The following is a 27,701-nucleotide window of genomic DNA, read 5'->3' as shown; positions in this document are numbered from 1 at the left end:
CCGCCCAGTTCCTAACAGGCCACAGAACAGTACTGGTCCATGGCCCTGGGGTTGAGGACCCCTGATCTATAGGAGAGTTTCTTCCTTCCTTCGCTCTCATTCCATATTTCTTCACACATACCGTAATTCCAATTGCAATTATTTGTTTGTAGGTTCTGTCCCTCATTAGACAACAGATAATCTGTTCCGGTCATCTTTATAACAACCCCAGTGCCTAACACAGTACCTCCCACAGAGCAAACATTCAACAAATAATTGTTGAATAGATAAAATATGCATGAATTATCAAAGACTAGGATCGAATGAGTTTATCTCACACATATTCTCTTGGTATTACTGATAATGTCCCTAGTCAAATGGAATATTAAATATGTAATTACATTTAATAAACATTTAATAAGAGATCATGTGGGATAAGAGCAGAATGGATAGATTTTTTTCCTTAAAGAGAGATTTTAATTAATATTTGAAATTCAGAACTATGGTGTTTTAGTTATATAGTGTATACTTTGTCTACTTATGTTGGTAACTGAAACTAGATAGAATTCTTTATTATTTAATGATTTGTTTCTGTGGCTATTTCTTGGAACCTTTTAGGTGTTATACATATGTATAAATTCACAATGTTTTTGCACATCTGAGTTTTGAATGTTCTTCAAAAACAACTTTAGTCATTTGACATTTTCTCCTCTTTTAAAGATCATTTTTCATTTTTTCTTTAACATCGTGCTAGACTTTCATTTAAATGAAATTACTGGGATGATGAGGAACAATTGAATAAATAATGAAAAGTTATCCAGGTACATACTTAAGTTTAATTCAGAAAGAGAAAATGATTATGTCTTGTAATTGTGTATATTTGTTTCACAGTGCCTGATATTTTGGAACAGGCTTCTTTCTTTATACTCTATTTATAAAGTGACTATTGATATTTATGATTTTTTTAATCACTTCTACTTATATGATACCATCAATTTGGCTTTGGTCAAGAGGGAACTGCTTGTGTTCTGGGCCAGGTGCTAGGCTTAGTGTTCTGATTTTCATAACACAATGGTCTAACTTGGCCTTTCATGTAAGTATAACACAATACAGTTGCAGCTGCTTCATTTGTGTTTGCTTTGAGCTTGGCTCTGAAAGAATTCAGGCACCAAAAATTATGCCAAGACATCCAGAAAGCATAATTGAACTAAGGCAGTAGCTGAATATTCCTGTGTAACTCTCCTTGTGCTCTTGTCACTGTGACACCTAAGCATTCCCAATCAAATAAATACACTAGAAAGAAAACATTGTCAAAAAAACAAATCTTTACATAGTTTTTAGAAGAATCTAAAGCCCTGGGAAATAAGATATAGGCTAAGTTAAAGTCCTGTGTAAAAACAAATGTGTCTTAAGTATCGAGATTATCAGACTCAGTTGCTATTGGTTTCTGTTTTGAATCCTCTATAAGATCCTAGGTAAGTGTTTTTCCAAGTTAAACAAAGAGATAGAAAGCTTCACGTCCACTATTTAATAAAGTCTAGTAAGTGTCCATTGTCCAAACCAGGGGTTTTCAACTCTGGCCATACATGAAAATCACCTAAGGAACTTCAAAAAATATACTGATGCTTAGACTCCACCTCAGACCAGTTAAATCAAAATCTCTAGACTAGAGCCCAGTCTTCTGTATTTTTTTAAAGGTCCCAGATGATTCTAATATGCAGCTAGGGTTGTAAGCCATTTGTCTAAATGATTGATAAAATATTAGGAACTTATTTTAGTCAGTGTGTTACCTGTGAATATGAGTGCTTTCTTTCCTGCCTTCAAGTCTGACATAAGAAACTAAGAAGCAGTATTTTCTCAGTGGCCTTTGTTACTCACATACTAATTGCTGAGTTGCCTGTTAGTTGCCCTTCTGTGTTTGCCATAATCAGTTCAGATGACCAATGTAAATTTACAAAATACTTGCTTTACCTCTGACCAGCCTAAGAATCTCAGATTTCAGGGTGAAATATTGAAATTCAATTCATAGCATCTAAGCTACAATACAGTTCCAACTTTCATATTCTCAGCATTACTGTATTCCAAGAGGATACTTAAAACTTATTTCCCATGATGCTTAAAGACTCTATATCTGTGTTTCTTCCCTCTTTTCACTAACCATCTGCATGGAGTTAAAATCCATAATAGGATCGCCCTCCAGTGAGACCTCTTTTAATGAACAGTATATATTTATTTATTTATTTATTTATTTATTATTTATTATTTATTTATTTATTATTTAGTATTTATATATTTATTTATTTATTTATTCATATGTGTATGAATGTATAGATATGAGTATATTCATATGTCTATGAAAATGTTATTACCAAAGGTAGAAATCATATAGCAATCATGAGTATGTCAGAAAATTATAGCCTGTAGATATTAACTATATCTTTAAGTCATTTTGTAATCAGAAAGGGCATAATTTTAAAATCTTCCAATGATAAATATCTTAGAAAATATATAATTTAGAACCAAGGGTCTCAGAGCAGAGAAAAAAAAAGAATAAGGTTAGATACAACTCCTTAAGGGAACGGTGAGAACTGGCAAATACCTGGAGGAAAAGGGAGCAGGCTTGGTTAGGAAATACTACCAAGACTCTAAACTTGAAAGAATTAAAGAATGAGGGAAGCCCTCCTCAATCTGTGGTAATTCCTAGAAATGGGCTTGCAGCAGCACTAACTACTGGAGATTCCAACTTACCCTAACCAGGAGAAGAGAGCTGTTTGAGAGAGAGGATGAGATACACTCACAGCTCATTCTTATAGATGATGTACCATAAACCCTTTTCCTCTCAAAGCAAAGATATTTCTCCTCAGTTTTAAGGGGCAAGGGGAAACACAAGACCTCTCATTTCACAACGAGAGATAAACACTTTGAAGGCCTAATGCCCACTTAAGGGAGCATATAATTAGCTACTAAGTATAACCTCTTTTACAGAAGTTCTGAAGCCAGAGATGTAGAAAAGAAAATTTGCCACCTTCATGATTAAGCTAGAGTTAGCTATGCCAAAAAAAATATATATATATATATTTTGGTCTTCTCAGCTGTACTTATACTCAGCAGGGTATGAGAATTGCTGGTAAACAATAATACCCTTGGCGTGCCTTTCTACCATAAGGCCCTTTAATTTCATAACCAATGCCAGTAGCATTCCACTGGATTTTTAAAATGCTTTGTTTCTTTTATATTAAACATCTACTAATTTCAATTTAAAGAAACTTCATTCCAACAGTATTATTTGATTATAATATCAATACAAAATTTTTTGTCAGATTGTTGAGTGGCTGGTAAAAAAAAAAAAAAAGGCTCTAGAAAAATTTGAATAGACATTTCTCCAAAGAAAATATACAAATGGCCAATACACACATGAAAAGATGCTCAATATCATTAGTCATTAAGAAAAAAATCAAAACCACAATGAAATACCACTTGATGCCCACTAGGACAACCACAATCAAAAAGAGAGACAATATAAGTATTGGTGAGAATGTGGAGAAATTGGAATGTAAAATGGTGTGGCCACTTTTGACAGCTCCTCAAAACATTAAATGTAGAGTTTCTATATGACCTAGCAATTCTACTTTTAGGTATATACACAAGAAAATTGAAAATATATGTCCACATAAAATGTATACAGACGTTTATAGTAGCATTATTTATGATAGCCACAAAGTAGTCATAACCCAAATGTCTATCAACTGAAGAATAGATATACAAACTATGATTTATCCATACAATGGCTTATTATTTAGCCATGAAAAAGGAATGAGATACTGACACATGCCACAACATGAATGAACTTTGAAAATATTATGCTAAGTGAAAGAAGCCATACCAAAGGCCACATATTGTATGATTCCATTTATATGAGATGTTCAGAATAGGCAAATCTATACAGACCAAAAAAGAGATTAGTGTTTCTCATGAGTTGGGTGAGGGAGAAATGGAAAGTGACTGCTAATGGGCATGGGGTTTCTTTTTACATAATGAAAATGTTCAGGAATTAGACTGTGGTGATGGTTGCACAGCTTTGGGGATATACAAAAATCACTGAGTTGCATCTTTTATTTTTTACTTATTTTTTTTTTTTTAGATAGGGTCTTGCTCTGTCACCCATGCTGGACTGCAATGGCACAATCGTGGCTCACTGCAGCCTCAACAACCCAGGCTCAAACGAACCTCCCACCTCAGCCGTGAAGCTGGAACCACAAGCGCATGGCACTGTACCTGGCTAATTTTTTTTTTTTTTTTTTAACTTTTGGAGAGATGGGATCTTGCTTATGTTGCCCAGGCTTGTCTCAAACTCCTGGGCTCAAGCAATCATCCTGCTTTGGTCTTCTAAAGTGCTGGGATTACAGGCATGAGTCACCATGCCCAGCAGAGTTGCACACTTTAAAAGGGTGAATTTATGGTATATGAATTGTATCTCAGTAAAACTTTTTAAAAAGCAAAACACCAGGCTTAGAAGACTTAGGATAAAAAATTTGAAAATATTAATACTTTAATATTGATTTTAAATTGAAATAATGTTTTAGATATATTTTAGATATGTAATATATTACATATTGGCTGCTTATTTTCTACAGTTTTTTTAGGTAATCGTTTCTGATACTTTACATATTTGCATTTTTATACAAACTACCATAATTTGGCCTACTATAAGGGAGATAGTACTAACTACTTTTACTCAAGGATGTAGAAATAGAAGCATAATATTTAAAGAGAAAAAAGCTAATTTACAGTAGTGTCCTATATGTGGAATATTTTTTAATTTTTGCAAATTATCAACAAATTGTTATATCTTGTTCATGTTTGCATAGCATATGTTATAGTTTCTTCTATAAATTCATACCTGTTAAATTGTTTGACCTTTTGTATTTTTAATACAGCCCACCTCTGCCTCTCCATTCTTGTAAGATGTCTTATATGTGGGTTTGTTTAATGGGTTAATGCTGAGATTTCATATTAGAGGAGTGTTTTTATGATATTTGTATATCAATGCAATTAATATCAACAAATCAGGAAATAGAAAAGGATGCTGTTTTGGCAAACATTCTTTCATTCAGTCCTCTGTATTGTACTATGGCTTGGTTCTGATGTCCCATCGTAATTTAAACTCAGCTTCCCCCAAACTGTATTCACTTTATGTTTTTCTTAAAAAATTTTCCCTCGAATTTCTCTTTGTAGTGCTGCACATTTCTTCAGTTCCCAGAGCCAAAACCCTAAGAGTCATAATATACTCTTCCCCTTCTCTCAAATTCTGTCACCAGATCTTGTCTACCTCTCTTCAAATTCATTCATCCCCTTTTCCAGCCCCACTGCCATTTACTGACTTCACTTATCAGTACTTGTGGTTCCTTCCCTGAACTAGTACCAGGGTCAGCTTCATGAGCATGAGACCAGTGCAGTACACAGGGCCTACACTTACAAAGGCTCAATGCATGAAGTTCAATGCTGTATCGTTGCCATCTCAAAGTTCTTAGTGATTGATCTTTGGATTTGTATTTTCTAAGTGAAGTTTAATGGGACAATGGAGCATTCGTGGGGACCTTGGGCATGGTACCACCTCCTGCTGCCTCCCTGGAATGAATTATCTGTTGCCCACTTCCCCACTCCCTGATCTCATTCAGCCTCCCTCTCTCTTCACCCAGCCACAGCTGTCACTCTCTGACCCTGGCAGGGGCCTTTGCACAAGTGTGAGAAAGATAGGGATTAGACAGCACAACCCATGGTGTCTTGGAGCAGGGCTTGGTAAGGGTAGTCCTTGCCCCTGCCTGTCATCTCCAGGGATGTCTTACAGGTAGATAGAAACCACAACTGTGTTTGGGTGGGCGGGGGAGGGGCAGGGGAGTGAAGGGACAAGCCTCTTGCCTATCTCCAAGCCAGGTACCTAGTGAGTTGCAGGGGCAGCCACAGGTAGGGAAGAAGCATCAGCCTCCCGGCATGGCATGACACGCAGGTTTGGTGGCTGGCATGGTGGAACCTGGTAGCCAGTGGACACCCACTGCTGAGTCATAGTCTGGGGCCCCTGGCACCTCTGAAGGTTTACACTTACCTGTAATTTTTCCTGGTACTGGAGGAAGTGTGACATTAAATAGTAAATAAAAGGCAGCATGGCAAGTGGAGACAAAAACTACTGAAGAAAGGGAAAAGTTTCCTAATTTATAATAGTACGTTTAATGACATTGTCTTCCTGCTTTTTGAACAGTACTACTCCCAGCTTTTCATTTTGCACTGAGCCCCTCTAATTATGCTGCAGGTCCTGTCTAGTGCAGTAGAGATTCTTAACTCACTCCTGGCCTCCAATTCCTCCTCATCAACTTTAGCCTTTGCTCTGCTGCCAGAGTGGTCTCTAAAATCTAAACTCCATCATTACTTGGGCCTCCCTTGCTTAATGTCTTTTAGCTCTCTACGATTCCATGCCCATGAACAAGACTAGTTTCATACAGTTTATTTGGCTTGCTCAGTGGTTTCTTCCTCCTCTCTCTTCCTTTCCCCTCTTCTTTCCCTTCATTTGAATGTCTTCAGACAGAACTACCTTTTACTTCAAAAACTGTCAGTCGCCTGCTGAAGGCTTTTGAGTTGAACTTGTGTTACAGGATGATAAAACCAAAGTTAAATTGGCACTGAGAGCTTTCATTGTCTAATTTGTACTGCCTTTCCAGACTCATTTCCTAATGCTCAGTATCCTCATTTTCACCCCCAACTGTCTTCAGTCCTGAGTTCCATCTTTAACAAATATGAGAGTTCCCCAAACAAGTTTTCTCAGGTCTCCTTACACATTTCTGCCCAGGAAGTCTACCTTCCATCCTTGCTAAAAGTATTCTCATCCATTAAGACTCAATTCCAGTGTTTCGTTACCTCTTCTAGGCAGCATTAACCTTGGCCGTCTCTGTCCTTCCACGGGAGTGTACATTATCCATTATAGCACCGACACTATTATATTGTAGGGTTGCCTTCCCTAGTCTGTGATATTCTAGTTGGTGATCTCCAGAATAGGTTGTGTATACTTCAGAGGATACACAGACAATTCATTTGGGGTGCAGAAAGAAAATATTAAATGTTTGATACTTTAAAAAAATTTTTGCTCTTTAAAAGTTTTATGTTATTGAATATTTTACAGTCATACATCGGAAAATCATATTTTATAAGTATATTTTATTAGGAAGGCACACTCAATATTTTATTCATTTCATAGTCAAAATTAATTAATTAATTAATTATTTTGAGACGGTGTCTCAGTCACTCAGGCTGGAATGCAGTGGTGTAATCTCAGCTCACTGCAACCTCCGCCTCCCATGTTCAAGTGATTCTCCTGCCTCAGCTTCCCGAGTAGCTGGGATTACAAGCACTTGCCACCACGCCTGGCTAATTTTTCTATTTTTAGTATAGACGGAGTTTTGCCATGTTGGCCAGGCTGGTCTTGAACTCCTGACCTCAGGTGATCGACCTACCTTGGCCTCCCAAGGTGCTGGAATTACAGGCGTGAGCCACCCCACCCAGCCAATAGTCAAAATAATTTAGAAACCACTCTTCTAGAAGACAAGAACTATATCTTATTCATCTCATAACTTCAGCACTGACCTTTTATTTTTCCTAATCTGTTTATGAAAACTGATTTAATATATGGGTGATATTCATGATTACCCAAAGTATGCACGTTGCAAAGACATTAACCTCTTATGCCATAGTTTCTTCATCATTGAAGAAGTTGGTAGTTTTTAATTAATCAACATTGTGTACTGGTTTTTATAAAGGGTCTACAATAAATCTATTAAGTGAAATAGAATTAAGAAGGGTGGAATGCAGTGAGTAGGAAGAATTTCTGTGGAAGTCCTGTGAGAATAATGATAGAGAAACTCATGGGGAGTATCTTAGTTTGCTTCTCATTTAAGGTATAATTGAATGTGTAAGAATGTGGTCTGCCTCTCAACTCTTTAAAAGTTCCATGGGGCTGGGCATGGTGGTACATGCCAGTAGTTCCAAGCTATTTGGGAGCCTGAGGCAAGAGGTTCACTTGAGCCCAGGAGTTCCAGGCCGTAGTGCGGATGATTGTTCTGTGAATAGCCACTGAACTCCAGCTTGGGCAACATAGCGAGACCCCATCTCTAAAAAATACTAATACTAATAATAAATTAATTAAAGGTAAATGGGGAGAAAAGACAATACAGTCAACAGAAGTGAAGGTGAAAACCTGATGATCTGTCCTAGCTACCTGGGCTTATATGTTATGCAGTCAGTGAGACTGTTACTCGGAAACTTTTTCATTAAAATAAGGTGGTTACAGTTGAAAAAGGCCCTGAGCTTTTCTGATCATAAGATTTAGGGCCCGCGTCACCCTGTCTTTTTAACTCTGTCAGAGTACCAGAACAAAGATTTCATATTATTAACTTTGAAGGATTTGTACCTAGAATAGGCAAAGGAATGATAAGAGAACTGTATTTTTTACCGTTCTTCAACTAGCATCTCACTTGTATGATCAAGAGCAAATTGTTTGACTTCCTCTAACACCTATGATTTCTTTTCTGTAGTAATGAAATATTACACAAATATTTTAAGATCTTTGGAAGTTTGCAGATAAAAAGATACTATAGGCTGGGTGTGTTGGCTCACGCCTGTAATCCCAGCACTTTGGGAGGCCAAGGCGGGCAGATCACTTGAGGTCAGAAGTTCGAGACCAGCCTAGCCAACATGTTGAAAGCCCGTCTCTACTAAAAATACAAAAAATTAGCCAGGTGTGGTGGCAGGCACCTGTAGTCCCAGCTACTCGGGAGGATCACTTGAACCTGGGAGGTGGAGGTTGCAGTGAGCTGAGATAACGCCACTGCACTCCAGCCTGGGCGACAGAGCGAGACTTCATCTAAAAAAAAAAAGGACCAACATATATATTATATATAGTAAGGACCAATTTGTTAATATTTTGGTGCCAAATTTACAATGGAAAAACTGTTTGCAGTATTACAAACAGTATAGTTAGGAAATAGCCTCTAGAAGTAATAAAATAAGTCTAATACAATCTTTTCAGTAATGTATTTCCCCACTTCTTTCCCCCTTCATTTTATCCTTAGGAAAAAACAAATCCATCCTGATAGACGTTAGTAAAGAGTAATTACATTGTTTCACATTATACCTTTTGCTCATGACCATCCATAATGTGGATTTTTGGTACATTTTGTTTCGACAGAGGCAGTAAGAATTTTATCTTTTTCAATAACTAATAGGCTCAAAAGCCCCCCTCCATCTCTGATGCTGTTATTCTTAGAGTCCTAGAAATGAGAGATGGAAAACTTCAATTAAATTCATCTAGTCCATCTCCCCTGACAATGAAAAAAAATAGTATTTCACATTATATTATCTAATGCTTTTTCAGGCCTTCCATGATAACCTCTGAGAGACTGTCCAATAGGCTATAGACCTCACTTTGAGGTCTTCATTTTGACCCATCATTTCTCATTGTTATATTCCTTAAAGCTGTCATCCTCAATATTCATACTTTGTGAACTTGAATGAGATTAGCACAGTCTCTGTTAGTCATAAGAAAATCAACATACTATATAGAGTATATATGACATTCAATTTACAATAAAATTTTAAAAAAATCAGTATACGCCTCATTATCAGGAACTGAAGTGTTCTACAGAAGTGAATTTTCCAGATACTAAACTTGTCTTCCTTAACCACCAGATTTAGTTTTGTTTTAATAATTTTGAGGGGGTTTTCCCTCCTATGTGTTATTTCCGTACTTTCTTGAGTGAATTCAACTTTTCTTAATAATTCACGTTAATCATTATCAGCATTCTGCAAATACGTATTAAGTAGCCCACTGTATGCTAAGCATTACAGAAATACGAAGATAAGCTCAATGTGTTTGTTTTCTGTTTGCCTTCAGGAGTTAAGATTCATAGGGAATATAAAATAGGAACAGAATTAATTATAGGTCAAGGTAGGGGAAAACAGTAGTATAAATAAAAAGTTTAGATAATCAGAAGTGGGAGAGACTAAGTCCTATTAGAGTAATCAGGAGTGGTTTCCTCAGGAATTGGTACTTGAAATAAATGTTATAAGGACAACTGAGTAACCATGTGGAAAAAGATAATATTAGATGTGTATCTCATACCTTACACAAGAGTAAACTCCAAATGGATTAGGGATCTAAAATGTGAAAAAAAAGCATACCTAGTAGGAAACATGGATGAATTCTCTAACCTTAATGCAGGGAAAAACTTTCTGTGATGGTTACTGAAAAGCCAGAGGCAATTTTTTAAAAATAGATTGATAAATTTGATTATACAAAAGAAAGCTTTTTAATAATTGCACGACAAAAAAAATAAAAAAATTAAAGTTAAAAGACAACCAATGAATCAACTGAGAGAAAATATTTACAACATGTAAGAAACTATTAAGGTCGGGCACGGTGGCTCACGCCTGTAACCCCATCATTTTGGGAGGCTGAAGCAGGCAGATCACCAGGTCAGGAGTTCTAGACCAGCCCGTCCAACATACCAAAACCCCATCTCTACTAAAAATACAAAAAATTAGCCGGGCATGGTGGTGGGCGCCTGTAATCCCAGCTACTCGGGAGGCTGAGGCAGAAGAATTGCTTGAACCCGGGAGGCAGAGGTTGCAGTGAGCCGAGATCACGCCATTGCACTCCAGCTGGGGCAACAGTGCGAGACCCTGTCTCAAAAAAAAAAAAAAAAAAAATTAAGGGACAAGTGACTAAGACCCAATAGGAAAACTGAAGAAAAGAAAGACATGAAGAGGTAATAGGTAAAAATGTTTCTGAACATATGAAAACAATGTTCAAATTCACTTATAATCAGAGAAATGCAATTTTTTGTTTATGTGTTTGTTTTTTGAGACAGAGTCTCGCTCTGTCGCCAGGCTAGAGCGCAGTGGTGCCATCTCTGCTCACTGCAACTTCTGCCTCCTGGATTCAACCCATTCTCCTGCCTCAGCCTCTGGAGTAGCTGGGACTACAAGCCCGTACCACCACACCCAGATAATTTTTGTATTTTTAGTAGAGACAGGGTTTCACCATGTTGGCCAGGCTGGTCTCAATCTCTTGACCTCGTGATCTGCCCACCTCGGCCTCCCAAAGTACTGGGATTACAGGCGTGAGCAACCGCACCTGGCCCCCCAATTTTTTTTTTTTTTTTTTTTTTGAGTCTCGCTCTGTCGCCCAGGCTGGAGTGCAGTGGTGCAACCTCAGCTCACTGTAACCTCCACCTCCCGGGTTCAAAGGATCTTCCCACCTCAGCCTCCTGAGTAGCCGGGTCTGCAGGTACATGCCACCACACCCAGCTAATTTCTGTATTGTTTGTAGAGACGAGGTCTCACCATGTTGGCCAGGCTGGTCTCATACTCCTAGGATCAATCAATCCTCCTGCCTCGGCCTCTCGAAGTGCTGGGATTACAGGGATGAGCCACAGCACCTAGCCGAGAAATGCACATTTTAAAACAACATAGAAATATTATTTCACCTTTCAGTCTGACACAAACTATAAAGGATGACAACGAATTCAGTTGGCAAGGTTGTGGGAAGCAGACACTCTCATACATTGTTGAAGGGAAGGCAAACTGGTACAACCCTTCTACAGGGGATTTGGCAAGATTACATATACACTTACCTTTTGACCCAGCATCCCATTTCTAGGAATCCAACCTGAAGATACATTTCCACCATTATGAAAACACATATGCACAAAGTTATTTATGCAGCATTGTTTTTTAATCGCAAAATATTGTAAACAGCCTATATGCACATTCATAAGAGGGTGACTAAACTGTATGTAGAAAGTAGAATAGTGGTTCCTCCCCCATCTCCCAAGATGTCCACATCCTAATACATGGAAATTGTGAATATGCTATCTTATGTGGCAAAAGGGACTTTTGTAGATAGGATTAAGGCTAAGGACCTTGAGATAGGGAGATTATCCTAAATTATCCAGATGGATCCAGTCTGATCACGAGACTTTAAAAGCTAAAAAGCTTTCATACAGATGCAACATTGCTGGCTTTGAAGATGGAGGAAAGGCCATGAGCCAAGGAATGTGGGTGGCCTTTAGAAGCTTGAAAAGGCATAAGACAGATTCTCCCCTAGAGCCTTCAGAAAGGAATGCAGACCTGCTGACACTTTGATTTTAGCCAGATGAGACCTGTGTTGGACTTCTGACCCATAGAACTGTAAGATAATAAATTTGTACTGTTTAAACCACATTTGTTTTAATTTGTTATAATGGCAGTTGAAAACTAATACAGTGGAAAACTGGTGAATTTAGAATTAGGGCCGTGTTTAGGTGAGTATAGTACCTATGTTAATTTCTTAGTTTTCATAATCATACTATGGTTATATAAGATAATAACATTAGGGGAAGCTGGGCAAAGGAAAACTCTGTACTATTTTTCCAAATTTTTTGTAAATCTAAAATTACTTCATATCTAGAGGAAAAATAACTAAGGATTCCTTCCCTCCTCAGTGTCCTTTCCCCACTCTACCTCATTAACATCCCCTTAAAAAGTTGCCATGTCGTCTTGTTATTTGTGAATTTCCAACCAAGCTTTTAACTCAGTGGTTCCCAAACCATATGTCCACATAAAGACTTGTTCATAAATGTTTATTGCAACTTTATTCTTAATATCCCAAAACTGGAAATAACTCGAATGTCCATGAGTTGACATATGGTTAAACAAATGTTGGTGTACCCATACAGTGGAATAAAAAGGAGCAAACTGTACATGCAACAGCATGCATAAATTTCAAAAACATTGTGCTAAGTGAAGAAAGACTACATACTGCATAAATCCATTTATGTGACATTGTGGAAAAGATAAAACTATAGGAACAAGTCATATTAGTGGTTTCCAGGGGCTGAGGGTGAGAGGAAGGGATTGACTGACTACAGAAAGGCATGAAGACATTTTTGGGGTGATAGAAATGTTCCGTATCTCACTTGTATTGGTACAGCATACATTTATCAAAACTCGTCAAGCTGTACATGCAAAAATAGTGACTTGTTTTTTTGTAAATTATACCTCAATAAACCTGTTTTAAAAGAAATGTTTTAAAACAAAATACATAAAAAGTTGGACATAAAAGGTTTGAAATAATATAACAAGAAGGTAATAAAAATCTGACATGACAGATTCATGAAAATGAATCTCTAAGAATGTAATTAGTTAATAAAGTATGCTAGATATCTTCCATTGGTCCCTCTAGCAGATCTTAACATGTCAATATGTGTTTTAACATGTTATAATGTAATACCTGTAATATAATATGTATTTTATATTTTAATATAATAATTATACATAATGTAGCATAATGACATTAATGTGTCAACATCAATTAGATCTGATTAATGGATATGTGTTTATTAATTTCTGTGCTTTGTATGTTTAAAAGTTTCATAATGAAAGTTTTAGTTTGCTTAATAAAAAAATCACATTGAATTGAATGCTTGTTAAAAACGTAGATCACTGTGCCCCGATCCCAAAGATTCCGATATATCAGATCTGTGCTAGAAGAACAATTGTGATTTATGACAGAACCTTTTCTCTTTCCTTTTGATGCTTAAATTTGAAAAACAAAAACAAAAAACCTGCTAGAGGATAAACTACCCATACTACAACTAAACTATAATGCACTTTGCAACTATTTCTTGTTTTGTTATTCTTGTCATCTACAGTCTCCCTTCCTGTTTGGACTTCCAAATAACTGGAAGATAAACTTAAGTAAAATATAAAGACTAGAAAGTAAACTTGAACGTTTTCAGTTACTCTTCTCCTTTTTCCTTGTTAATTTTTTAGAATTACGTTTTAGTCAACATTTAGTGAATATCTACAAGTTCCTAAGTTATATTAAGAGAGCAAGGAAGGGAATTATTTATATATGACACAGCTTTTTTTCTCAGGTATTTACAATCCATGATAAAACAAATATGTAAAATACATAGAGATTTTAATTTACTAATAAACTAAAACTTGAAAAGCAAGAATGAAAACAATTCTCACCTGGGTCCTTTCTAGTTGACAAGGTGGCATTTTCTTACTGTGAATCAGGTAACATTTTGAGAAATTGCCATTTAAAAATAGTTAATCACTTAGAATTGCTGTAACATTGTCCTTAATCCCTTGTGTGGTCACTGATGTGAAAAAGTCTCAAGCAGAATTAAAGCAGGGTTTTGTTGCACATCCCTGCATTTTTCATGTGAAAGGTGATGACATGTTTCTCTGTCTCCACTTCTCCCTGTCTTAAGGGAACGCAGCAGTGCTAGGATGCTGGCAAGGCATTGTCCCTTATTACCCCCACTGAGGCTTCTGAGAGCAGTTGCATAGCAGCAGTTTTATTTCAGTTACCACTCATTCCCAGCTAGCTGAGTTCAGTCTTCAGGGAATACTCCAATTTGCAGGTGGCCAACAACTTTAGTTATCATTGTCTTAACATTTACCAAGCTCCAGAGAAAGGCAATAGTTGGCTTTTTCTTTCATTGACTGTTGCTAATTTTAAGCCTTATTTTGAAAGAAAATAATGAATACCAACTAATTAAATTATTTTAGTTGTATCAATTGCTATGACAATGTAGCTTTTTTTTTTAAAAAATGAGCTTTTTACTATTTTTAAGACTTGTAAATGGTAGCAACAGCATTTGAAAAAATTGGATAGAGTAGGATTTGTTTTGAGTGTTTGATTAGTATGCTTTCAGATTAGGTTGGTGTCAGAAGGATGAAATCAGTTTATTTACATTCTTTCTTTCCTTTGTTTCCATTTAGACTGGAACATCATTCACACTCTTCACATTTTTATAAGGCATGGATATCATAACTGTGAAAGAGAAAAAAAAGCATTTTCCTCTTGGTATCCATCTATTTTTAAATTTTATATTTGGATTTTTTTATTTTATACTCAGTGACCACAGAATCAGTTACATGTAAAAGCCATTTCAATAAGATTTTGATTTTACTTTAGTTTAATTATATAGCTAGGAATCCTAGGGGCAAATTCTTGTAAGTCAAATGCCACAATAGTAGTTTTTTTGTTTTTTAGGTTTTTTGTTGTTGTTGTTGTTTGGTTGGTTTTTTTTTTTGTTTTTTGTTTTTGTTTTTGTTTTTTTTTTTTGCTTCTCTTTTTTTTCCTCATATTTTTGAATTGTCATATTACATTTCTGGCTGTTTATGATACATAATTCTATAATAAGGTATGTGTAAAAGTTACATATAATACATATGGGGAAAATAAGTTATGTTATAGTACTTAAAGTATTTGATGTGGAATTAGAATGTCGAGAATTCATATAGCACAGTGGTTAAAAAGGAAGGGTTCCAGTGTGAGGCTACCTAGGCTCAAAGTTCTCCTCTGCCACTTAGCATCTATGTGACCTTGGGAAAGTCATATATCTTCTGTATTAGTCTGTTTTCACACTACTGTAAAGAACTACCTGAGACTGGGTAATTTATGAAGAGAGAGGTTTGACTCACAGTTCCACAGCCTTAACAGGAAGCATGACTAGGAGGCCTCAGGAAATTTACAGTTATAGCGGAAGGAGAAGAAGGACCTTCTTCACATGGAGGCAAGAGAGAGCAAGCGGGGAACTGCCATACTTTTAGGCCATGGGAGGTGGTTGGAGAAGATTGCATCATGGGAGAGGATTTCCCCTATGCTGTTCTCATGATAGTGAGTGAGTGAGTTCTCAGATGATCTGAGGACACACTGCATATGATTTTTCAGTTCTGAAAGCAATTTTTGAGCCCCTACTAAATAGCAGATATCAGACCTGCCCTGGGAACACAAAGCTTGCAGGGTTTAGTGAGGATGACACATAAGTGGGCATACACTGTGCTAGATGTAAGGCTAGCTCTCTATAAAGCACAGTGGAGGGGCACGTAATCTAGGGCAGGGTCAGGTCATGTCAAAAAAGACACCCTAGAAGAGATCATTCCTAAGCGGTATCAAAAAGGATGATTCAGCCAGGGAGAAGGAAGAGAATATGAGCAGTGGTAAACATGCATGGTGAATATAGAGAATTACAGGTATTTCAAGTTAGTGGAGGATAAAGTATGAAGTGGAATGACCAGGGATCAGCTGGAATGGTAAGTCGTTACCAGATGATACTATATCTTATAGGCAGAACTCTTACCAGGGCCATTCCTAGCTGCTTTTAGGTACCTTTGGGTTAATTATCCATCCCTTGACCAGTCATATGGATCCAGGGCAGAAAGATTGCATGGCACAAAGCATAGTGACCTGAATATGTAAGCAGTTGCTCAGAAGCAGGCAATGGGCAACTGGGCATGACATGTACTTTGTTGTTTCTCAGAAGAGGATAATGTGGGAAGACTCAGTACATGGTTGGTCCAGGATGGAAGGATAGTAGAAGCCAAGCCAAGCTTGAAAACAGTGAATTTTTTGTGGTTTCATCCGGTACAGCTATGTGGTCTTCCTAAAGAGCTTCATCATGGCACCAGGAAGATTGACTTAAATATTGTTTTAATTGTTATTTTGGATAGCTAATCATTAAGAAAATGGAGGGTGTTGGTAATTGAATAGCATCAGATGATTAGCTGTGCAATCTAGGGAGAAGGAAAAGACAGCAGGAAAAAACAAGGGACAGGGAGAAAATGAGGTGGTCCAGAAAGTGAAGGTTTCTGTTAGGTTGAAGAGTAAATTAATGTGGAGAAAGAGATATATGAAAGACGTGTGATTAGGGAGGAAATCAGAGAAAAAAATATTACTGTTTAAGATGTCTGAGATGGAGGATCTCTGAATGATGATAAGATCTAGTGTGTGGATATAAGAGTGGGTGGCTGAAATGTTGAAGAATGAAGCTGGGTCCTCATCTCTCATCTTATACAAAAATCAACTCAAGATGGATCAAAGACTTACATCTAAGACCTGAAACCATAAGAATTCTAGAAGATAACATCGGAAAAACTCTTCTAGACATTGACTTAGGCAAAGACTTCGTGATCAAGAACCCAAAAGCAAATGCAACAAAAGTAAAGATAAATAGATGGAACCTAATAAAACTAAAAAGCTTCTGCACAGCAAAAGAGATCAGAATCAATAAACAGACAACCCACAGGGTGGGAGAAAATGTTCACAAACTGCATCTGCCAAAGGACTAATATCCAGAATCTACCAGGAACTCAAACAAATCAAGAAAAAAAAACAGATAATCCCGTCAAAAAGTGAGCAAAGGAAATGAATACACAGTTCTCAAAAGAAGATATACAAATGGCCAAGAAACGTCAAAAAAAAGCTCAGCATCACTAATTATCAGGGAAATGCAAATCAAAACCACAATGAGATAACCACCTTACTCCTGCAAGAATGGCCATAATTAAAAATTAAAAAATAACAGATGGTGACATGGATGTGGTGAAAAGGGAACACTTTTACACTGCTGATGAGAATGTAAACTAGTACAACCACTATGGAAAACAGTATAGAGATTCCTTAAAGAACTAAAAGTAGAACTGCCATTTGATCCAGCAATCCCACTACTGGATATCTACCCAGAGGAAAAGAAGTCATATGAAAAAGACACTTGCACACGTATATAGTAGCACAATTCGCAATTGCAAAAGTGTGGAACCAGTCTAAATGCCTGTCAACTAATGAGTGGATAAAGAAAATGTGGTGTGTGTGTGTGTACACACACACACACACACACCCCATGGAATACTACTCAGTCACAAACAAAAAGGAACGAAATAATGGCATTCGCAGAAACCTGGATGGAGTTGGAGACCATTATTCTTAGTAAAATAACTCAGGAATGGAAAACCAAATATTGTATATTCTCACTTATAAGTGGGAGCTAAGCTGTGAGGACACAAAGGCATAAGAATGATATAATGGACTCTGGGGACTTGGGAGGAAGGGTGGGAGGTGGGTGAGGGATAAAAGACTACACATTGGGTACAGTCTACACTGCTCAGGTGATGGGTGCCCCAAAATCTCACAAATCACCACTAAAGAACTTTTCCATGCAATCAGACACGACCTATTCCCCTAAAACTATTGAATAAAAATAAAAATTTAATTTAAAAAAATGAGTGGGTGGAGAGACGACATGCAGAAATGGCACACTTCAGGTGGCTGAAGGAGAGAAATGTATTTGGTGTCTGCCATATCTTTGCAACCTTCAGTGACACTTTTGTCCATGTCACTGATCTTTCTGGCAAAGAAACCATCTGCCGTGTGACTGGTGGGATGAAGGTGAAGGCAGACCGAGATGAATCCTCACCATGTGCTGCTTTTTTGGCTGCCCAGGATGTGGCCCAGAGGTGCAAGGAGCCAGGTATCACTGCCCTACACGTCAAACTCTGGGCCACAGGAGGAAGTAGGACCAAGACCCCTGGACCTGGGGCCAGTCGGCCTTCAGAGCCCTTGCCCGCTTGAGTATGAAGATAGGCAGATTGAGGACATCACCCCCATCCCCTCTTGATGGCACCCACAGGAAGTGGGGTCGCTGTGGTCACCGTCTGTGAACAGGACTCCTCAAAATACTTTCTGAAAATAAATTGCCATCATGTGAAAAAAAAAAAAAAAAGAGTAGGTGGCTGAAGGGGAGAATACTGAGTAATGGTGTCAAGGAATTATGAAGCTAGGGTACTAGACATCACTATTTGGTTATTTTCTAGCATGGTGTTAAGAGTCAGAAAAATATTACAAGCTAGGGGCTAAAGTTCTTAATGAATAAAGGAAAGTGAAAGAGAGATTGAAACATGAGAGCAGCAAAGAGAGATGAAGAATGCTAAATCAAGATGGTATGTACCTTAAAAAATATGCATTTACTCCAAACCATGATTTTATGGAATACTGATTTGGAAACAGTCATGGTAAGCTAGGTAAAGTCCAGCTACCTCTTCCTGGGTACCACTGAATATTGGGTAATGGAGAATGAAAAAACTTCAACTAAATAGAGCTGTGAGAGAAACCATTTCTCAGGTTAAAACTGTGGTTCATTTACATCAAGGAGGTGACCACAAAATTTTGAAAGGTTTCACTACCTCCCTGAAGTATTACTGCCCACTCTGTGCAATCTTAACCTTTTCCTTATCTGTGTTCCTAAATCAGCCATGATTTCATGTAAATATTTATCAAGGACTTACTAAAGTTTAAACATTGTGGTTGATGTTAAGGTAAATATGACATTATGCCATCCCCTCGAAAGTTTAAATGCAAGACTTCTTGTTTTCAGATAGGAAAACCTCAACTGTAATTTATGAAATGCTGGAGGCTTTGTGTGGCCAAGTTTGAGAGATAAAAACTGTAGGGGTATTCATTAATGGGGAGGCCACAATTTTTAAAAATTTTACCTCCTAGAGTCCTACCAGGTTCTCACAGTGAATATCTGAGAAAATTCCCCTCATTTTTCCAGCAGGGAGAAGGGAAAGGAGGCATTTTGAAATGCATCAGAGCTTTCTTTCTCTTTCTTTTTCTTTCTTTCTTTTTCTCTTTCTTTCTTTCTTTTTCTTTCTTTCTTTCTTTTCTCTTTCTTTCCTTCCTTCCTTCCTTCCTTCCGTCTGTCCCTCCGTCTGTCTGTCTTTTCTTCAGAGTCTTGCTCTGTCTCCCAGGCTGGAGGGCAGTGGCACGATCTCCGGCTAATTTTTGTATGTTTAGTAGAGATGGGGTTTTGCCATGTTGGCCAGGCTGGTCTCAAACTCCTGACCTCAGGTGATCCGCCTGCCTCAGCCTCCCAAAGTGCTGGGATTACAGGCATGAGCCACCACACCCGGCCCGTTCTGTTTTTCTTAACAAGGTCTGCTCTCAGAAGAAACTAATCAGAGCCTAACTGATCAGAAGGAAGGGAAATACCCAATTCCAGCACTCTCTAGCCATCCCCTTCCACCTAAGTGGGGTGGATGGGGTGAGGGGCACTGAGAAGCACTTATGAAGTTCACAGTCCAGAAACACAGACTCATTAAAAGACTGAGATCTAATAGGACTTCAGAATGTTTTCCCCCACCTTACTACTACATTACTAAAGGCCGGTTTACTGCAGTTCCTCTCACCTGGTACCTAGTTTTAGCATATCCTCTCACCTAGTATTTAGCATATCCAGCTAGCAAGAAAAAAATTACAGAACATACTAAAAGGCAGAAAACACAGTTTAAAGAGACAGGGCAAGCATCAGAACCATCCTCAGAGCAAGCATCAGAACCAGCCTCAGATAATATTGCAGTTATCAGATCGGAAACTTAAAACAATTATGATTAATGTACTAAGGGCTCTAATGGATAAAGCAGATAGCATGCAAGAACAGATGGACAATGTAAGAAGAGAGATAGAAATTATAAAAAAGAACCAAAAGGGAATGCTGGAAATCAAAAACACTGTAGCAGAAATGAAGAATGCCTTTTATGGGCATATTAGTAGACAGGACACAATTGAGGAAAGAATTTCTGAGCTTGAGGACACCTCAGTAGAAAGTGGCAAGACTGAAAAGCAAAGAAAAAGAAGACTGCAGAAAAAACAAAAACAGAACAGACCCAGAGGAACCTTAAGTACATATTACTAAGTGAAACAAGCCAACCTAAAAAGGCTGCAGTATGATTCCAACCACAGATGCTCCTTGACTTACAATAGGGTTATGTCCAAATAAACCCATCATAAGTCAAAAATATCCTAAATTGAAAAGTATTTAACGTCCTGATAAACCTATCATAAATCAAAAAATTGTTCAAACCATCTTAAATGGGGGACTATCAATGTATGACATTCTAGAAAAGGTAAAACTATGGAATCAGTGAAAAGATCACTGTTTGCCAGGGGTTGGAGTGTGGGAGGTACTGAGGGATGAATAGGCAGAGCACAGAGGATTTTGAGTAGTAAATATACTCTGCATAATACTATAATTGTGGATACATATCACCATGCATTTGTCCAAACCCATAGAATTTACAACACCAATAACAAACCCTAAAGTAAACTATGGAATATGGGTGATGATGATGTCAATGTAGATTCGTCAGTTGTGACAAATATTCCAGTTTGGTAGGGGATGTTGGTGGGAGTGGCTATGCATGTGTAGAGGGAAGGGGAGGAACATTGGAAATCTTTATATCTTCTACTCAGTTTTGCTGTGAATCTAGAACTAAGTTAAGAAGTATTGTCTCTGCTTCTATCTTCTATCTTCTGAAAGACATTGTAGAGAATTGGTATCATTTCTTCCTTTAATGTTTCATGGAATTCACCAGAGGAACCCGTCTGGGCCTGGTGCTTCTGTTTTGTAAGGTTATTAATTATTGACTCAATTTCTTTAATAGATATAGTCCTATTCATATTGTCTATTTCTTCCTGTATAAGTTTGGCAGATCGTGTCTTTCAAGGAATTGATCTGTTTCACCTAGATTATCAAATCCCTTTGTACCATTTTAAGGTCCATAGAACCTGTTGTGATGACCCCTTTTTTATTTCTAATATAAGTCATTTGGGTCATCTCTATTTTTTTCTTAGTCTGGCTACAGACTTACAAATTTTATTGATCTTCATAAGGAACCAGCTTTTGATTTTATTGCTTTTATCTATTGATTTATTGTTTTCAATTTAATCGATTCTGCACTAATTTTTATTTCTTGTGTTTGCTTTGGATTTAATTTCCTCTTTTTTTCCTAGTTTTCTAAGATAGAAACTTAGTATTGGGTTTAGATCTTTCTTCTTTTCTAGTATATGCATTCAATGCTATAAATTTTCCTCTAAGCACTGTTTTTACTGCATACCACAAAATTTAGATGCTATGTTTTCATTTTTATTTCATTCAGTTCAAAGTGTTTTTTAATTTCTCTTGAGATTTCTTCTTTGATCCATGTGTTGTTCAGAAGTATGTTGTTTAATCCCCACATATTTTGGGATTTTCTAGTCATCTTTCTATTACTGATTTCTAGTTTAATTCCATTATGATCTAAAAGAAGACATTGTATGATCTCTATTCTTTTAAATTTATTAATATGTGTTTTATGCCCAGAATTTGATCTGTCTTGGTGAATGTTCCATATGAGCTTGAGGAATCTCTATTCTGCTGTTGTTGGATAAAGTAGTCTATAGATGTCAATTATATCCAGTTGATTAAATGGTGTTTTGGAGTTCAACTATGTCCTCACGGATTTTCTGCCTGCTAGATCTGTCCATTTCTGATAGATAGGTGTGTAGTCTTCAACTATATAGATTTATCTGTTTCTCCTAGCAACTCTTACCAGTTTTGCCTCATGTCTCTTGACACTCTGTTATTAAGCACGTATACATTAAGGCTGTATTCTTGGAAAATTGACCCATTTATCATTATATAATGCCATTCTTTATCCTTGTTAAGTTTTGTTGCTGTAATATCTGCTCTGTCTGAAATTAATATAGCTATGCCTGCTTTCTTTTGATTAGTGTTGGCATAGTATATTGTTTCCATCCATTTACTATTAATCTTTATGTGCCTTTATATTTAAAGTGAGTTTCTTGTAGATGATATATAGTTGGGTCTTGTTTTCTGATCTACACTGACAATCTCTTTTAATTGGGGTATTTAGACTATTGACGTTCAAAGTGATTATTGATATAGTTGGGTTTCTAACCATATTTGTTAACTGTTTTCTATTTGTTGCCTTTGTTCTGTGTCCTTATTTTTGTCTCCCACTGTTTATAACCTTTCATGATTGTAATTGAATGACTTATGTGATTCCATTTTCTCTCCTTTCTTAGCATATCAGTTATACTTATTTTTTAAAAAATTTAGTGGTTTCCCTAGAATTTGCAGTTTTTTAAATTTATAACTAATGTAAGTCCACTTTCACATAACACTATACAACTTCATAGATAGTATGAGTACCTTATAATAAAATAATCTTAATTCTTCCATCTTGTCATTTGTATCATTGATATTATTCATTTCCCTTATATATAAGTATACAAAAGCATATGTATCATATAGACATAAGCATATATACATAAGCATACATAATTAAATACATTGTTGTTATTACTTTAATATTAAATCAATTAAGAAGAAAAATAAAAGGTGGTTTTATTTTCACTTATTCCTTTTATACTCTTTGTTTTCTTAAGAAGGTCCAGTTTCTGACCTATATTGTTTTCTTTCTCTCTAAGGAACTTCTTTAAACATTTTTTGCAATGCTGGTCTACTGGCAACATTTTTCCTCAATTTTTTCATGTATGTGAGAAAGCTTTATTTCACCTTCACTTTTGAATGATAGTTTTGCAGGTTATAGAATTCTAGGTTGGTAGTTTGGGTTCTTTTTTTTTCCTCTCAACACTTTAATATTTCACTCCATTCTCTTGCTTGTATGGTTTCTGAGGAGAAGCCAGATGTAATGCTTATTTTTGTTCCTCTGTACATAAGGTGTTTTTTCCTTCTGGCTTCTTTAGGATTTTTTCTTTATCTTTGTTTTTCTGCAGTTTGAAAATTATATGCCTCAGTGTAGTTTTGGGGGTTGGGATTTTTTTTCTTTTAGGGTTTTTTTTTTTGGCATTTATGCTGCTTGGTATTCTCAGTATTCTCTGAGCTTCCTGGATCTTTGGTTTGGTATATTAATTTGGGGAAATTCTCAGTCATTATTGTTTCTGATTTTCTGCTATTTCTTTCTCTTTTCTCCTTTTGGTATTCCCATTACACGTTACGCCTTTCGTAGTTGTCCTGTAGTCTTTGGATATTCTTTTCTGGGTTATTTTTGTTTGTTCTGCTTGCTTTTCAGTTTTGGACGTTTCTATTGATATATCCTCATGCTTAGAGATTCTTTCCTCAGCCATGTCCAGTCTACTAATAAGCCTGTGCATAAATTTATATTTAGTATCTAAATTCTTTATTAAATGGCAAGTTCCTTGAGGGCAGAGTTTGTGTTTATCTTTGATTTCCTTACAACTCCTAGTAGAGTTCTCTACAACAAATAAGCATAAATTTTATTAAATACAATGTATCATATTATGTCATATGAGGTATGATATGATATGTGCCACAAGGCTGGACGCAGTGGCTCATGCCTGTAATCCCAGCACTTTGGGAGGCCGAGGTGGGCGGATCACCTGAGGTCGGAAGTTCGAGACCAGCCTGACCAACATGGAAAAACACCATCTCTACCAAAAATACAAAATTAGCCGGGTGTATAATTCCAACTGTAATCCCAGCTACTCGGGAGGTTGAGGCAGGAGAAGAGCTTGAACCTGGGAGGCGGAGGTTGCGGTGAGCCGAGATTGCACCATTGCACTCCAGCCTGGGCAACAAGAGTGAAACTCCGTCTAAAAAAAAAAAAAAAAAAAAAAAGAAGTGCCACAGAAAGGTAGAATTAAATTACTAGATGAGTGAACGTCTACTAATACTGTCTCAGTCAAATGCTTAACTGTATTTTCATTAGAAATATATGTATGATTTTTGGTCGACTCCTTGGCCTGGATCTCAACCTAGGTTTTTGAAACAACACCAAGCAATGCTATTACAATTCTATAAACTTAAGCCTGGTTTGCTAGCTACATTTATTAGCAAATGTGGTGACTCATTCTGATTGAGTCATAGAAAATAGTACATAAAGCCTTTGCCTTTACGTACTAATGACTGTGACTAATGACAGTGACTCTCCCTAATGACACCAAAATTGTACAGTTGACCCTTGAACAACATGGGGGTTAGAGACACCACCCTGCTGTGCAGTTGAAAAATTTCATAGAACTTTTGACTCACCCAAAAGTTAACTACTATTAGCCTACTGTTGACTGGAAGCCTTGCCAATAACATATACAGTCAATTAACACATCTTTTGTGTGATATATGTATTATATGTTGCATTTTTAAATTGTAAACTAGAGAAAAGAAAGCGTTATTGAGAAAATCATAAGGAAAAGAAAATATACTATGTACTATTCATTAGGTGGAAGTGAATCATAAAGATCTTCATCCTCATCATCTTCACGTTGAGCCGTTTTCCCTTGCCTTTAGTCAATCTCTACATACCTATAATAAGCTGGAGTGAAAAACAGCCTAGGGTATTATGTCTATGTGATATATACTAGGAGTTTTTACACTTAACTCCTTGGATGGCCAAAACAATAAGATATAGCATTATAAGTATTTTATTTCAGTAATCTAAATAGTTCCGCTTTGATTTGAGTAAGTTTGTTTTCATTTTTCTCTAATAAAAGGAGCAATGCCTGCATGTTTAAAAATCATTTGGCTTGGTAAAACACTGTGGCAGTCTATACTGTTGTTCACCAAATATTTTCAGTTCCCTTTCTGAGTACCTGGTAGTACTATATATCCCTTCCTCCATTGAAGTTAGATATGGTCACGTGATTGTTTTGTCAGTGAAATGAGACCAGAAGTGACATGAAGCTTTAAGAGCTAGTACATGTACATAATTTGCTATTTTACCTTTATCCTGCTGCAAAAACTGTAGAAGCCCAGATAGCCTCCCTTAGCCTAAGTTCCTGAGTAAGGACAGCATAGACAGGATCCCACCCCCTCAGTTGACCTGCTTATGGACATGTAACATATTTTATGCCACGAAGATTAGGGGGGTAATTAGATAATCATAACCTAGCTTATCCTGATAAATATAGCCTTCACCCCAAAACAGTGGGCTTTGGTAGTTACTAAAGGAATATAAAAGATTTGATGTGCTAATATTGGCCTAGTATTTCTTTTTCTTCATTATAGAAATGTTTATTGTACACAGCTTATATAAAATGATATTCATCTCAAGAAAGAGTCATTCTCCATGTGTCAAAATATTTTTCTTTGAGTTAGAATCTTTGCTTGAAAAATTTTGTTTTATTTTATTTATTTGTTTTTGAGTTAGGGTTTCATTCTATTGGCCCGGCTGGAGTGCTGTGGTACAGTCATCACTTACTGCAGCCTCGAACTCCTGAGCTCAAGCAATCCTCCCACTTCATCCTCCTGAGTAGCTGGGACTACAGGCATGTGCTACCATGGCTGGCTAAATTTTTTATTTTATTTTATTTTATTTTTGTAGAGATGGGGTCTCGCCATTTTGCCCAGGCTGGTCTTAAATTCCTGGCCTCAAGCTATCCTGTCACCTCAGCCTTTTCAAAATGCTGGAACTACAGGCATGAGCCACCGTGTCTGACTGAGAAATTTTAATATGCTTCTATAAGATTCCTTTCACCTGCCAATGATAGAATTGTAAATTTCTTGAAAGTAGTGACCATCATTCATTTTTGCATTTATTCTTTTATTCAACAAACTTTTGTTAAGTGCTCACTATTTGCCAGGTGCAGAGTCGAGGAGGATGTTCAGGGAACTCTAGATAGTTTGGTAAAACTGGCAGGAGGCAGGCAGGGGCCATAGACTGTAAAGCACTTTGTTACAGTCTGGAAGCTTTAATGATTTCATAAATGATCTATACTTCATTTTAAAATAGTTTATCCACATTCAATACTTAATTTTACAATGCCATATCCAAGGTGACATAGACTGAGTTTTAACACTTCCGAGACCACCAATACATTATATTTTACAACTTAGTTAACTCCTTTTTACATATCTTAGAATAAAGCTTTTTCTCTTCTGTCAGTTATCTTTTAATTCCTCCAATGCGCCAAGTACCTTCTCACCTGGGGGCCTTTGCACATGCCATTTTCTTTGCCTGTTTTCCCTTAGTTTGGGAAATCAGTGGATGTCATTTGTATTGAAATTGCTGGTACCATCTTCATAGAAAGGAATATATTTGTGTATGTTATATTGTTGTGCTTTTTAGAAATCTACCAGTAAAATTAGAAGTTTTTCTTCCATAACTAATATAAACATTAAGAAATAATAAATTAGGTGCTATTAGAAAGTTTAGTTATCCCAATTCTCACAGAAGAAAATTTTCTCATCACATTGCCAGGTGGTTTCAAGTGACTATTATTTACAAAATTAAAAAGCTTAAAAGCTAGGTTCTATTTCTGGTCTTTATTGTAAAAGTCTAAATACCTTTTGCAGAGATAGTGTGGACGAGTAACATTCCCTTTTGGTTCTCTCTCCCATCACCTTCTGCCTTTCCTTCTAGGGATTCTTCAGCAAGCGCCTGAAAGGCTCCATCAAGAGGACCAAAAGCCAGTCAAAGCTTGACAGAAACACGAGCTTTCGGCTTCCATCCCTTCGCAGTACAGATGACAGGTAGGAAGTTAACTTTCTTAAAACAAAAAAAGCAGTTTGAGAGTGAATTTTGTTAAGGCATTTTGGTCTATTCTGAATTTGAATCAGTGACAAATAGAAAAATACAATAAAAAATTGACTTTTATGTCGTGTTCATATTAAGGCAAGATACAAAATATTGACTCAAATACCCAACCAGTTTAAGAATCTTATAATATTGGAGAGTTTGTGGATACATAAAAACTAATTTCAGAGTCAGTTAAGCTGTTTCTGTAGAATCAAGTTACAGTGGTCAGAGGTGTATCTTTTGTTTGGTTTTTGGTAGAATGACTATAAAGAATAATGATTATGATAGCTAAACAATTTTAGCACTGTCACAGGATGCTTCATACGTGTTATCTTGTTTCATCTTTATAATAACCGTATATGATAAATACTATTATTATCACCATTTTATAGATGAAGAATCTGAAGTACAGAGAGGTTAAATAATCTTGCCCAGGGTCATACAGCTAGTAAATAGCAAAAATGGTATTTGAACTTTGGCAGTTTGGCTCCAGAGTCCATGCTTTT

General features: G+C 36.7%; 1 protein-coding gene across 8 annotated transcripts in view; it reads left to right on the top strand.

Moving 5' to 3' along the window:
• The window catches only part of RASAL2 (RAS protein activator like 2), a 377,113-nt gene that overhangs the window by 289,340 nt on the left and 60,072 nt on the right, over positions 1 to 27,701 (top strand). For all 8 annotated transcript variants that reach the window (XM_001154236.7, XM_016933217.4, XM_003949647.6 and 5 more), the window contains one exon: positions 27,040 to 27,149. In XM_001154236.7, coding sequence (XP_001154236.3) covers positions 27,040 to 27,149 — 110 coding nt within the window. The remainder of the gene's footprint in view (positions 1 to 27,039; positions 27,150 to 27,701) is intronic.

The sequence above is a fragment of the Pan troglodytes genome, chromosome 1 (genome assembly GCF_028858775.2).
Source record: "Pan troglodytes isolate AG18354 chromosome 1, NHGRI_mPanTro3-v2.0_pri, whole genome shotgun sequence".
NCBI lineage: Eukaryota > Metazoa > Chordata > Mammalia > Primates > Hominidae > Pan > Pan troglodytes.
This window is presented reverse-complemented; position numbering and strand designations above follow the sequence as displayed.